Source organism: Podarcis erhardii (genome assembly GCF_964252035.2).
Source record: "Podarcis erhardii genome assembly, chromosome: 2".
Classification (NCBI taxonomy): Eukaryota; Metazoa; Chordata; class Lepidosauria; order Squamata; family Lacertidae; genus Podarcis; species Podarcis erhardii.
The window spans coordinates 119361148-119374356 of record NC_138498.1 but is presented as its reverse complement, the minus strand read 5'-3'; the positions used below and the strand labels follow the sequence as shown (position 1 = coordinate 119374356).

At 44.8% G+C, this 13209-nt stretch overlaps 1 protein-coding gene across 1 annotated transcript; it reads left to right on the top strand.

Moving 5' to 3' along the window:
* The first annotated feature begins 10012 nt into the window (after positions 1–10012).
* On the top strand, positions 10013–12129 carry LOC309337064 (uncharacterized protein). The gene has a single exon (XM_081853728.1). It carries the CDS (start codon positions 10870–10872, stop codon positions 11965–11967), a length of 1098 nt encoding a protein of 365 aa, XP_081709854.1. The 5' UTR covers positions 10013–10869; the 3' UTR covers positions 11968–12129.
* The last annotated feature ends 1080 nt before the right edge of the window (positions 12130–13209 follow it).

The window sequence follows — 13209 nt, the reverse complement described above, 5'->3', positions numbered from 1 at the left end:
CCATGAATATAATAATAATAATAATAATAATAATAATAATAATAGGCTTTGCTTCTCGCAATGAGGGAACTGCCAGAATGCCCTCAGCGCTGGACCTCAGTGTCCAGGCAGAACGATGGGGGTGGAGATGCACCTTCAGGTATACTGGGCTGCAGCCAATCATATTTTAAAGGGATCTCGGTAGTGGCGCCCTCCCTGTGGAACGTCCTTCCAGCAGATGTCAAAGCGATAAACAACTACCTAACATTCCGAAGACATCTTAAGGCAGCCCTGTTCAGGGAAGTTTTTAACGTGTGATATTTTACTGTATTTTTGGTTTCTATGGAAGCCACCCAGAGTGGCTGGGGAGGCCCAGCCAGATGGGCGGGGTATAAATAATAAATTATTATTATTATTATTATTATTATTATTAGCTGAATTGGTGGGCGTTCAGTTACCACTGGCTGCTATGCTGCCAGAACGTTGGTTGTGGGGCCAAGGGTTGAGCTCTGCGGCAGACCCAGCCACTTACTACCAATTAATAGTGCCGTGGACTCACCTCACTAACTTAAGGTTACCAGACGTCCCTGTTTCCCGGGGACAGTCCCCGGATTTACAAATCAGTCCCCTGACGAAATCCTATAATTCCTACTGAAATTGAAAAGTGTCCCCGGATTCATTGAAAAAAATCTGGCAATCTTACGCTAACTGCCCCCCATTAAATATAGCACACACTCTTCACTGTATGCCAATTGCACAAATTTCTGCAATTAACCACAGTTTGTCCTGGGGGGGTCTAGTGTGAGGGAAAACGTAGTAGATTAGAGTCTCGGGCATCACTTGCTCAAACACCCATGAAAAGTTTTATTAAACTAAAAGAAGTTTGTGAAATAAAGCAGATCAGGAAATGCATTCTTTCTAGTAAAAGTTAACTTTCATAAAGATGCCACAGGCTTAAACATAATGCTCTAGGCACCGCTCTTCTTAAACTTTGGTACACTTCAGTTAGATGTTTAGGTTGTAGAAGAGGTGGTAAAATGCTCGGTTCAGTTTCTGCTACTTACTTATGACAGGTGGTTCAGTTAAATACATTTAATACAGCACAGCTTCCTTTGCAGATTAATACTTTGGTCCGTGAGTGAGGGGCACTTTTTTTCAGTTACATACTCCCTTAATCATCTCATTCCTGAGGTATTCCAAATGGAATAATAGACCCAGGGGATTCCCTCACCCCTTGTGGCTGGTTTAGGAGTCTTCTTTACCTAGAACCTGCTCTAACATCTCCAATCAAATCCTGTCCGTCTTCTCTAATCCAGCCCTATCTAACTCTCTCCCTCAGAAATGGCTCCTTTTATTTTCCCTCCAAAAGTGCGGCTCCTCCCCCCTCGGTGTCTAGTTGACTCTGTAGCCAATCAGCAAAAGGCTCCAGCCCTCTGGTGGAATTTCTTGGGAACTGCCCCACCAGACTCTAGTCTGGCTCTGCTTGCCATCACACGCCCTGACCCTCTGGTGGTTGAGAAGGCCATGTGCAGGCCACAGTTGACTAGATGATGAAGAAGAAGAGCTTGGATTTGATATCCCGCCTTTCACTCCCTTTAAGGAGTCTCAAAGCGGCTAACATTCTCCTTTCCCTTCCTCCCCCACAACAAACACTCTGTGAGGTGAGTGGGGCTGAGAGACTTCAAAGAAGTGTGACTGGCCCAAGGTCACCCAGCAGCTGCATGTGGAGGAGCGGAGACGCGAACCCGGTTCCCCAGATTACGAGACAACTGCTCTTAACCACGACATCACACTGGCCTCTTCCATATTGTTTTATCTAGCCCTCAACAAGGGATTCCACATGTCTTCAGGGTCTGAAGGTCCTGAAGAGCGCTGGAGGTGCCCACCTCAAAACAACTGCAATGGCGGGTTGGAGAAGCAAGACCCTTTGGGGGGCATTAATGCTGTGAGCCCCTCCATCGGAGCTCAGGTTGCTTAGATGTGTACATAAACCATTTATTATCAAGATACCACAGTCTCAGCGGTCCCTCATTCTGAGGAAACCGAGCCTTCGGTAAGCGCATGGAACCCCTGGGAATACCGCACCACTTGGAGATTGGGTGTGTGTGCAATAAATGGGCACACCTTAAATTTGTGGTGTGAAGAAACGCAGCCCTAACTTCTCACTTGCAGAGGGTGAGTGAAAAATATGGTGTGGACTGTTGCTCCAGCTATTGAAAGGATTCCTTTCTGCTGTTTCAGTTGATACCGGAGGAGAAGGAAGAGGAGCCTGCAAATCTCCCTTATGCAGGCCAGGCTCCAGTTTTAGTTGAGCAGAGGCAGCTGCAGAAGGAAAACAAGGAGAACGAGGAGGGCAGGATTGTAGGCAAGTTCCGTCTTCCCCTACCCCTTTGCCCTCCCCCCCCACTTGACTAAAGCCCCTCCCTTTTGTATCTTACCTCCTTGCATATTCCGCCCCCCCCCCCCCCCCGCAGTTCACCTGTGTCAGAAAGCTGTTCCTCATGCTGCAGTTGGCATGGCCACCTACTGGTCACCATATGAACTGCAGAGAGTGATAATGCCTTCCATTCTTATTTATCTAGGGAGGCAAGAAAATCAGGAATTGTGCCCATGCATTCACAATTAGTGCTTTTGTTTCATAGAAAATAAAACCCTGTCCCAGGTTATACAAGCACTTGTATCCTAATTGTTCCGCCAGAGCATGCAAACCAACAAACACATCAAATTTCAGCAGTATACTGTTGTTTAATTCCAGTAAAGGGATGTGGGTGGCACTGTGGGTTAAACCACAGAGCCTAGGACTTGCTGATCCGAAGGTTGTTTGGTCCCTGCTCCTGCCAACCTAGCAGTTCGAAAGCACGTCAAAGTGCAAGTAAATAAATAGGTACTGCTGCAGCGGGAAGGTAAACGGTGTTTCTATGTGCTGCTCTGGTTCGCCAGAAGCAGCTTAAGTCATGCTGGCCACATAACCCAGAAGCTGTACGTCGGCTCCCTCGGCCAATAAAGCCAAATGAGCGTCACAACCCCAGAGTTGGTTAGGACTGGACCTAATGGTCAGGGGTCCCTTTACCTTTACCTAATTCCAGTAAGCTGCCGGTAATTCTTAAGCCATTAAATTCCCTTCAATCTCTTAAGCTCCTGCTTTAGAGGAAAGGAAAGATCTGCTGGGCAAGGTGTCATTCAGCAGCATATTCTAACAGACATAGGGGGAAATAAATAACTCTCACCATGGGAAATAGCCAAGTTCAATGAATGAAACCACACATTTAGTGGAGAGCCAATAGAAGCCTTCCTTCTCCTTTGGGGTCCCATCAAGACTTTCTCCCCCTTTATTTCAACAGATGATATGCAGGTAACTGAGAATGAAGGAGAACGTTGTGCGATGTTGTCAGCAGAGCCTGAGCACAAAGAGATGAACGAGAATGTTATACAGGGAACTCAGGTGGAAGAGAGACCCTATCAATGCAGCCGATGTGAAAAAGCTTCAAACACAAGTTGAACGTTTACGAACACCAAAGAGTTCACACAGGAGAGGCCCCCTATTTGTGTATGTGGTGTGGGAAAATCTTTAAGACCAGCTCATCCCTTATGAGGCATGAAAGAAGTCACACGGGAGAGAAGCCCTATAAATGTGAGGAATGTGGAAGAAGCTTCAGTCATAGATCAAACCTTGCCACGCACCAAGTAACCCACACTAAAGAGAAGCCTTATAAATGCTCAGAATGCGGGCAGAGCTTCAGTCACAAGTGCAACTTGAACGTACACCAGAGAACTCACAAAGGGGAGAGGCCACACAAATGCTCAGAATGTGGCAAGTGTTACATTACCCGATCCAACCTTACAGTTCATCAAAGAATCCACACCGAAGAGAGGCCTTATCAATGCTCAGAATGCGGGCAGAGCTTCAGTCACAAGTGCAACTTCAACGTACACCAGAGAACCCACACAGGGGAGAGGCCATACAAATGCTCAGAATGTGGCAAGAGTTACATTACCCAATCCAACCTTAGGAAGCATGAAAGAATCCACACAAAAGAGAAGCCTTAAGAATGCTCAAAATGTGGTCAGAGCTTCGATCATAGCACACATCTCAACACACACCAGAGAACCCATGAAGTGGAGAAAACATACAAACGCTCAAAATGCGACAAGGACTTTACCTCTCCTTTTGATCTCATTAAACATAACAGGATCCACATTAAATAAGGACCTCACAAATGCTCAGAATGCGGAGAGAGCTTCAGGTGCAGAACCTCCCTTATGGAACATCAGAGAATTCATTGAGGAGAGGAGCCAAATTTTCGCCTGAGCCATGCTTCTGAACCAAGTCTTGTTGAACAAAATGTAACGCGCCCTAAAAAGAAATGTTTTGTATGTTCCAATTGTTCTAGAACATTTGGGTGCAGCGGAAGCCTTGGGTTACATCAACTGAAGCATAAATAGGAGACATCGCAGAGCTTCTCAGGCTGAAGCAAGACCCTTTTTTAAATCTCCGATTAATCAGCACAAGACAATTCCCACGAAATAACCCACTAATGTGGGGAAAGCTTTTATGATAGCGCACTCATTTCACGTCAGTTTAATCGGCACAAGACAGCAATGGAGAGGCAGAGAAATGTTGCAAATGCTTCTGTTTCTCCATTCTTCTACTTCAGTGTATTACTCCAATCACTGGTAATTCTTTTTAAATGCATGTTTTACTTGGCACTTGCTTCTATAAGTATTTTAATGTGTTTTCTGTATTCACGAATAAATTTTGTACGTTTTTACCCCTTTTGCTTCTCTTTTTATTGCTCTCGCTCCCTGTCGAGGTTGTAGTTTTAAACATACTGTAACAACATTTATTAAACAGCTTTTCTCATCGCACATGGCTGTAGAACCTCTGGCCTGTGGGCCAATCTGTCTTCCCTAAGCCATGCCTTATTATTTTTGATGTTCCTATGTGGAAAATATATATGAAAATAAATTTTGGATTTAAATTTTAAAAGAGAACAGGAAGGCTAGGAATCAAAATGCAAGAGGAGAGAGAGGGAATCTTTCTCTCTCAGCTGCCTGCTTGATGGTCGTGGCTCAGTTTTCCTCCCTGTGAACTTCATTTCCCAGCAGCCTTTGCAAATCCCTCAGAAACAATCAGCAGCTGGCCCCATTTACCTGAGCATGTGCACAGCTGGGGGAGAAGAAGTCTGGGATGCAAGAGGCGAGTCCTAAATTCGGCATCACCTGTCTAGAGCTCAAGAGAAAACATCATGGGATCTTGTAGGACAAGCTTAACATAGAGTTCCCAGTTCTGCTCTGCTTCTTGGCGCTGACATCCTAGTTTTTAATCTTCCACCCCCAGAGTGAGTGCTGCATTGGGGCTGGATAGTACACCCATTTTCCTTTCTACTTTCCTGGGTGAGTTGAAGGGATTCTTTCATTTCTTCAGAGGAGAATGGAAGATGAATCTGGGAGGTGCCTAGTGGTGGGAGCGGAATTTGGTGAGGAAAGTGTTCCAACAGGCAACAGACTTTGGTTCAAACCCACAATATTAAGAAGAAAAGGGCTTTATTGTATAGGTTTCCAAACTTTGCATGTTGGTGACAACGCCTTTTAGACATGCATCATTTTTCGACGCAGCAATTCAGGTTTTTCTAGCAAACTGCAGGTTAAACTAACCCCTTTCCAGCCCCAGGAGGAGCATGGGGAGAATTCGCACCATATACCTACATACCTCAGCCAGCACATTATTGCGTGGCAACACACAATTTAGAATGCTCTCGGTTAATGTATCTGGGAGTGGGAGGCGGAAGGAGGGGTTTTCCCATGTTTAGTTTCAGTTTCAGTTTCAGTTTCCCTTCTTTCTTCCTTGATCATCTTCCGTAAAGGAGCTTTTAAACTCAACGTTTCCTTAATTGGAGGTGTCCTTGAAGCAGGAATATTAGGTTTGGAGACCACACTGCTGGGGAGCTGGACCTCAAAGTCCCTGCCAGGAAGCAGCAGCATCCTTCGGAGTAGGTGAACTTTGCCGGTGTAAAAAAAAATGACCTCATTAATGCCATACTTTTAAAGGTACCGCTTTAAACAGTCCTGGCTCCCTCCAAGCATTCTTTCATTCATTCATTTTACTAACCTATATACCGCTTGGTACAGCAAAATATTGAAGCAGTTCACACAATGTACAATGATCCCATCACAAGCCAAAAGCAAGTACAGATTGTCAAAATACAGTAAGAACCAATCAATCAAAACATTGACTGGAATAATGCCTGTGTTCGGTTACAATGCTTCTTTAGATAAAGGCATAGGGCCCATATTTAAACCCATATTTGTGGTTAATCCTAACTACTGCTTGTTCCTTGCAAACTCTATAGAAAAGAATACAGTGGTAGCTCGGGTTAAGTACTTAATTCGTTCTGGAGGTCTCTTCTTAACCTGACACTGTTCTTAACCTGAAGCACCACTTTAGCTAATGGGGCCTCTCGCTGCTGCCGGAACACGATTTCTATTCTCATCCTGAAGCAAAGTTCTTAACCCGAGGTACTATTTCTGGGTTAGCGGAGTCTGTAACCTGAAGCATATGTAAACCGAGGTACCACTGTACATGCACAAATAGATGGGGGTCATGGTGTAGTGTTTGGAGGAAATCTGCTTAACGCAGGCATCCCCAAACTTGGCCCTCTAGATGTTTTTGGGGACTACAATTCCCATCATCCCTGACCACTGGTCCTGTTAGCTAGGGATGGTGGGAGTTGTAGAGTCCCAAAACATCTGGAGGGCCAAATTTGGGGATGCCTGGCTTAACACGAGCCCTTCCTCATAGCTCTCTGGGTGTGGGAATATCCCTAATAGCTTAGGTGTCTCCATTACATATCCCGTATTCTCTTACAGAGTTGAGAGACCTGTATCTGTGACCCATGGAGGACCATGACTTTATGAATCCTCACTGGCAGTGCTTTTTTGCAGGAGACGCAGAGGTACGCATACCCCTAAACATTTTGTGAATCCATGTCTGGCCTCGTTAAGGGACAGTATTTCAATATGAGTAGGAACATGAGAGTACCCCTAAACATTTTTCAAGGAAAAAAGCACTGCTTACCGGTATGAAGAACTGGGGGACGTCAAAGCCATGCTCTCCTTCCAGGTGAAATGATTAAGAAGCAGAGGCCAATGGCCCATCTAGTCTGGCATCCTGTTCTCTCAGTGGCCAAACTGATGCCTGTGGGGAAACATGCAAGCACAAGAGCTCTCTCCTCTTCTGTGGTCCCCCAAAACTCGTATTCAGACGCATTACCTCCTCTGACTGGGGAGACAGAACAGAGCCGTCAAGGCTACTAGCTGTTGACAGCCTTCACTTCCATGAATATAATAATAATAATAATAATAATAATAATAATAATAATAATAATAATAAGCTTTGCTTCTCGCAATGAGGGAACTGCCAGAATGCCCTCAGCGCTGGACCTCAGTGTCCAGGCAGAACGATGGGGGTGGAGATGCACCTTCAGGTATACTGGGCTGCAGCCAATCATATTTTAAAGGGATCTCGGTAGTGGCGCCCTCCCTGTGGAACGCCCTTCCAGCAGATGTCAAAGCGATAAACAACTACCTAACATTCAGAAGACATCTTAAGGCAGCCCTGTTCAGGGAAGTTTTTAACGTGTGATATTTTACTGTATTTTTGGTTTCTATGGAAGCCACCCAGAGTGGCTGGGGAGGCCCAGCCAGATGGGCGGGGTATAAATAATAAATTATTATTATTATTATTATTATTATTATTATTATTATTATTAGCTGAATTGGTGGGCGTTCAGTTACCACTGGCTGTTATGCTGCCAGAACGTTGGTTGTGGGGCCAAGGGTTGAGCTCTGCGGCAGACCCACCCGCTTACTACCAATTAATAGTGCCGTGGACTCACCCCACTAACTTAAGGTTACCAGACGTCCCTGTTTCCCGGGGACAGTCCCCGGATTTACAAATCAGTCCCCTGACGAAATCCTATAATTCCTATTGAAATTGAAAAGTGTCCCCGGATTCATTGAAAAAAATCTGGCAATCTTACGCTAACTGCCCCCCATTAAATATAGCGCACACTCTTCACTGTATGCCAATTGCACAAATTTCTGCAATTAACCACAGTTTGTCCTGGGGGGGTCTAGTGTGAGGGAAAACGTAGTAGATTAGAGTCTCGGGCATCACTTGCTCAAACACCCATGAAAAGTTTTATTAAACTAAAAGAAGTTTGTGAAATAAAGCAGATCAGGAAATGCATTCTTTCTAGTAAAAGTTAACTTTTATAAAGATGCCACAGGCTTAAACATAAAGCTCTAGGCACCGCTCTTCTTAAACTTTGGTACACTTCAGTTAGATGTTTAGGTTCTAGAAGAGGTGGTAAAATGCTGGGTTCAGTTTCTGCTACTTACTTATGACAGGTGGTTCAGTTAAATACATTTAATACAGCACAGCTTCCTTTGCAGATTAATACTTTGGTCCGTGAGTGAGGGGCACTTTTCTTCAGTTACATACTCCCTTAATCATCTCATTCCTGAGGTATTCCAAATGGAATAATAGACCCAGGGGATTCCCTCAGCCCTTCTGACTGGTTTAGGAGTCTTCTTTACCTAGAAGAATTCGAGACCCATGGAGTCTGTATTCCCACGGCTTTTCCCTCTCCTGGCTCAGTCTCAGCCCTTCCAGAACATTCCTGTCTGTTTACATTTCCCAGACCCTCAACACTTTCTCCCTATATGTAAAGCAATGAGGCTCTGTCCTCTTGCTAACATCCTCAGTGTGGATGTTCAACTCAAATATGAACCAGTTCTCCATCAAATCCTATCCTGAATCCTATCCCTCAACCTGAACCCGCTCTAACATCTCCAATCAAATCCTGTCCGTCTTCTCAAATCCAGCCCTATCTAACTCTCTCCCTCAGAAATGGCTCCTTTTATTTTCCCTCCAAAAGTGCGGCTCCTCCCCCCTCGGTGTCTAGTTGACTCTGTAGCCAATCAGCGACAGGCTCCAGCCCTCTGGTGGAATTTCTTGGGAACTGCACCACCAGACTCTAGTCTGGCTCTGCTGGCCATCACATGCCCTGACCCTCTAGTGGTTGAGAAGGCCATGTGCCGGCCACAGTAGACTAGATGATGAAGAAGAAGAGTTTGGATTTGATATCCCACCTTTCACTCCCTTTAAGGAGTCTCAAAGCGGCTAACATTCTCCTTTCCCTTCCTCCCCCACAACAAACACTCTGTGAGGTGAGTGGGGCTGAGAGACTTCAGAGAAGTGTGACTAGCCCAAGGTCACCCAGCAGCTGCATGTGGAGGAGCGGAGACACGAACCCGGTTCCCCAGATTACGAGACAACTGCTCTTAACCACTACACTACACTGGCCTCTTCCATATTGTTTTATCTAGCCCTCAACAAGGGATTCCACATGTCTTCAGGGTCTGAAGGTCCTGAAGAGCGCTGGAGGTGCCCACCTCAAAACAACTGCAATGGCGGGTTGGAGAAGCAAGACCCTTTGGGGGGCATTAATGCTGTGAGCCCCTCCATCGGAACTCAGGTTGCTTAGATGTGTAAATAAACCATTTATTATCAAGATACCACAGTCTCAGCTGTCCCTCATTCTGAGGAAACGCATGGAACCCCTGGGAATACGCACCACTTGGAGATTGGGTGTGTGTGCAATAAATGGGCACACCTTAAATGTGTGGTGTGAAGAAACGCAGCCCTAACTTCTCACTTGCAGAGGGTGAGTGAAAAAGATGGTGTGGACTGTTGCTCCAGCTATTGAAAGGATTCCTTTCTGCTGTTTCAGTTGATACCGGAGGAGAAGGAAGAGGAGGCTGCAAATCTCCCTGATGCAGGCCAGGCTCCAGTTTTAGTTGAGCAGAGGCAGCTGCAGAAGGAAAACAAGGAGAACGAGGAGGGCAGGATTGTAGGCAAGTTCTGTCTTCCCCTACCCCTTTGCCCTCCCCCCCCACTTGACTAAAGCCCCTCCCTTTTGTATCTTACCTCCTTGCATATTCCGCCCCCCCGCAGTTCACCTGTGTCAGAAAGCTGTTCCTCATGCTGCAGTTGGCATGGCCACCTACTGGTCACCATATGAACTGCAGAGAGTGATAATGCCTTACATTCTTATTTATCTAGGGAGGCAAGAAAATCAGGAATTGTGCCCATGCATTCACAATTAGTGCTTTTGTTTCATAGAAAATAAAACCCTGTCCCAGGTTATACAAGCACTTGTATCCTAATTGTTCCGCCAGAGCATGCAAACCAACAAACACATCAAATTTCAGCAGTATACTGTTGTTTAATTCCAGTAAAGGGATGTGGGTGGCGCTGTGGGTTAAACCACAGAGCCTAGGACTGGCTGATCCGAAGGTTGTTTGGTCCCTGCTCCTGCCAACCTAGCAGTTCGAAAGCACGTCAAAGTGCAAGTAAATAAATAGGTACTGCTGCAGCGGGAAGGTAAACGGCGTTTCTATGTGCTGCTCTGGTTCGCCAGAAGCAGCTTAAGTCATGCTGGCCACATAACCCAGAAGCTGTACGTCGGCTTCCTCGGCCAATAAAGCCAAATGAGCGCCACAACCCCAGAGTTGGTTAGGACTGGACTTAATGGTCAGGGGTCCCTTTACCTTTACCTAATTCCAGTAAGCTACCGGTAATTCTTAAGCCATTAAATTCCCTTCAATCTCTTAAGCTCCTGCTTTAGAGGAAAGGAAAGATCTGCTGGGCAAGGTGTCTTTCAAGAGAATATTCTAACAGACATAGGGGGAAATAAATAACTCGCACTATGGGAAATAGCCAAGTTCAATGAATGAAACCACACATTTAGTGGAGAGCCAACGGAAGCTTTCCTTCTCCTCTGGGGTCCCATAAAGACTTTCTCCCCCTTTATTTCAACAGATGATATGCAGGTAACTGAGAATGAAGGAGAACGTTGTGCGATGTTGCCAGCAGAGCCTGAGCACAAAGAGATGAACGAGAATGTTATGCAGAGAACTCAGGTGGAAGAGAGACCCTATCAATGCAGCCGATGTGGAAAAAGCTTCAAACACAAGTCGAGCGTTTATGAACACCAAAGATTTCACACAGGAGAGGCCCCCTATTTATGTATGTGGTGTGGGAAAAGCTATAAGTACAAGACGTCCCTTGTTCTGCATGAAAGAAGTCACACGGGAGAGAAGCCCTATAAATGTGAGGAATGTGGAAAAAGCTTCAGTCATAGATCAAACCTTGCCTCGCACCAAGTAACCCACACTAAAGAGAAGCCTTATAAATGCTCAGAATGCGGGCAGAGCTTCAATCACAAGTCCAACTTGAACGTACACCAGAGACTCCACACAGAGGAGAGGCCATACAAATGCTCAGAATGTGGCAAGAGTTACCTTACTCAACCCAACCTTAGGGTGCATCAAAGAATCCACACGAAAGAGAAGCCTTATAAATGCTCAGAATGTGGGCACAGCTTCAATCAAAAGAGCACCTTGAAAGTACACCAGAGAATCCACACAGGGGAGAGGCCATACAAATGCTCAGAATGTGGCAAGAGTTACATTACCCGATCCAACCTTAGGCAGCATCAAAGAATCCACATGAAAGAGAAGCCTTATAAATGCTCAAAATGTGGGCAGAGCTTCGATCGTAGCATAGATCTCAACGCACACCAGAGAACCCATGAAGTGAAGAAAACATACAAATGCTCAAAATGCAACAAGGACTTTACTTCTCCGTTTGATCTCATTAAACATAACAGGATCCACACTGAAAAAGGACCTCACAAATGCTCAGAATGCGGAGAGAGCTTCAGGTGCAGCACCTCCCTTATGGAACATCAGAGAATTCATGGAGGAGAGGAGCCAGATTTTGGCCTCAGCCATGCTTCTGAACCAAGTCTTGTTGAGCATAATGTAACCCGCCCTGAAAAGAAATGTTTCATATGTTCCATTTGTTCCAGAACATTTGGGTGCAGTGGAAGCCTTGGGTTACACCAACTGAAGCATAAATAGGAGACATCGCAGAGCTTCTCAGGCTGAAGCAAGACCCTTTTTAAAATATTCAACTAATCAGCACAAGACAATTCCCACGAAATAGCCCACAAGTGTGGGGAAAGATTTTATGATAGTGCACTCATTTCACGTCAGTTTAATCGGCACAAGACAGCAATGGAGAGGCAGAGGGATCTTGCAAATGCTTCTGTTTCTCCATTCTTCTACTTCAGTGTATTTTTCCTGTCACTGGTACTTCTTTTTAAATGCATGTTTTATTTGGGACTTGCTTCTATAAGTATTTTAATGTGCTTGTTCTATTCATCAATAAATTTTGTATGTTTTTTATTCCTTTTGCTTCTCTTTTTATTATTCTTGCCTCCTGTCAAGGTTGCTGTTTTATTTTATTTTTTTTGTAGTAAATTTTTATTGGGTTTTCACATTTTATATAGACAGCACAAACACAAAAAGACACAAACAAAATATGTATAATTTCAAATATTTGCTTTCTTAACCTCTTCCCCTGACTTCCCCTCCCCCCCACTTCATACATCCCACTTCCAATAGATAGCTCAGCAAGTCCTTACCTCTCATCCTTAAAATATTATTATTGTTATTATTTTTTAACTTAACTCTTCTTATTTAACCAAATTTATCTTAAATAGATCTCTTATAAACATTTTGCCTTTTTCTAAGGTTGACCCAAGTTCCCTTCCACAGATTCCCCTTTCTTTCATTAAATATTAGTCATACCAACTAAACACAAAAATCATTAAAATTTTCAAAAATCTGCTCTCCCCCCCCTCCCCCGGTTTCAGTCCCCTTCCGCATAAATGTCCACAGAAACGGCTCTTAGCCTGGATTTCTCACACCCGAGGCCTTCAAGTCTCTGTCTGTCTCTCTCTGCCAGTTTTGTTGGTAGTCCTTTATGTTGGTTCTCAGGTCTCGAAGGAGCTCTGGTACAATAAAGTCAAAATTGGGGCAAAACCTCTGCTTTGGAGTACAGTAAGTTCAAAGCTGTTTCCAACCTGCTTTCCATGTTCAGAAGGGTAGTCCCAGTCGTATTTCTTGTTTTTTAAAATCAGATATTCCAAAGGCTCCAAGGGTTCCCTCTTCCATCTCAAGCAAGTTTATAATCCATGAATCTTCTTCTTTATACTCCACAATAGTAAGCTTCTGGTTGGTACTTTCCACCTGAACTTTTTCCACTCCTTCTTCCCTCACCTCTAGTTCTGAAGATATCTCTTCCAGTTCAGCTGCAGA

What these genes read in the sequence shown, in the direction of transcription:
- LOC309337064 (XM_081853728.1), top strand. Translation starts at nt 10,870, where the DNA reads ATGCAGGTAACTGAGAATGAAGGAGAACGTTGTGCGATGTTGCCAGCA.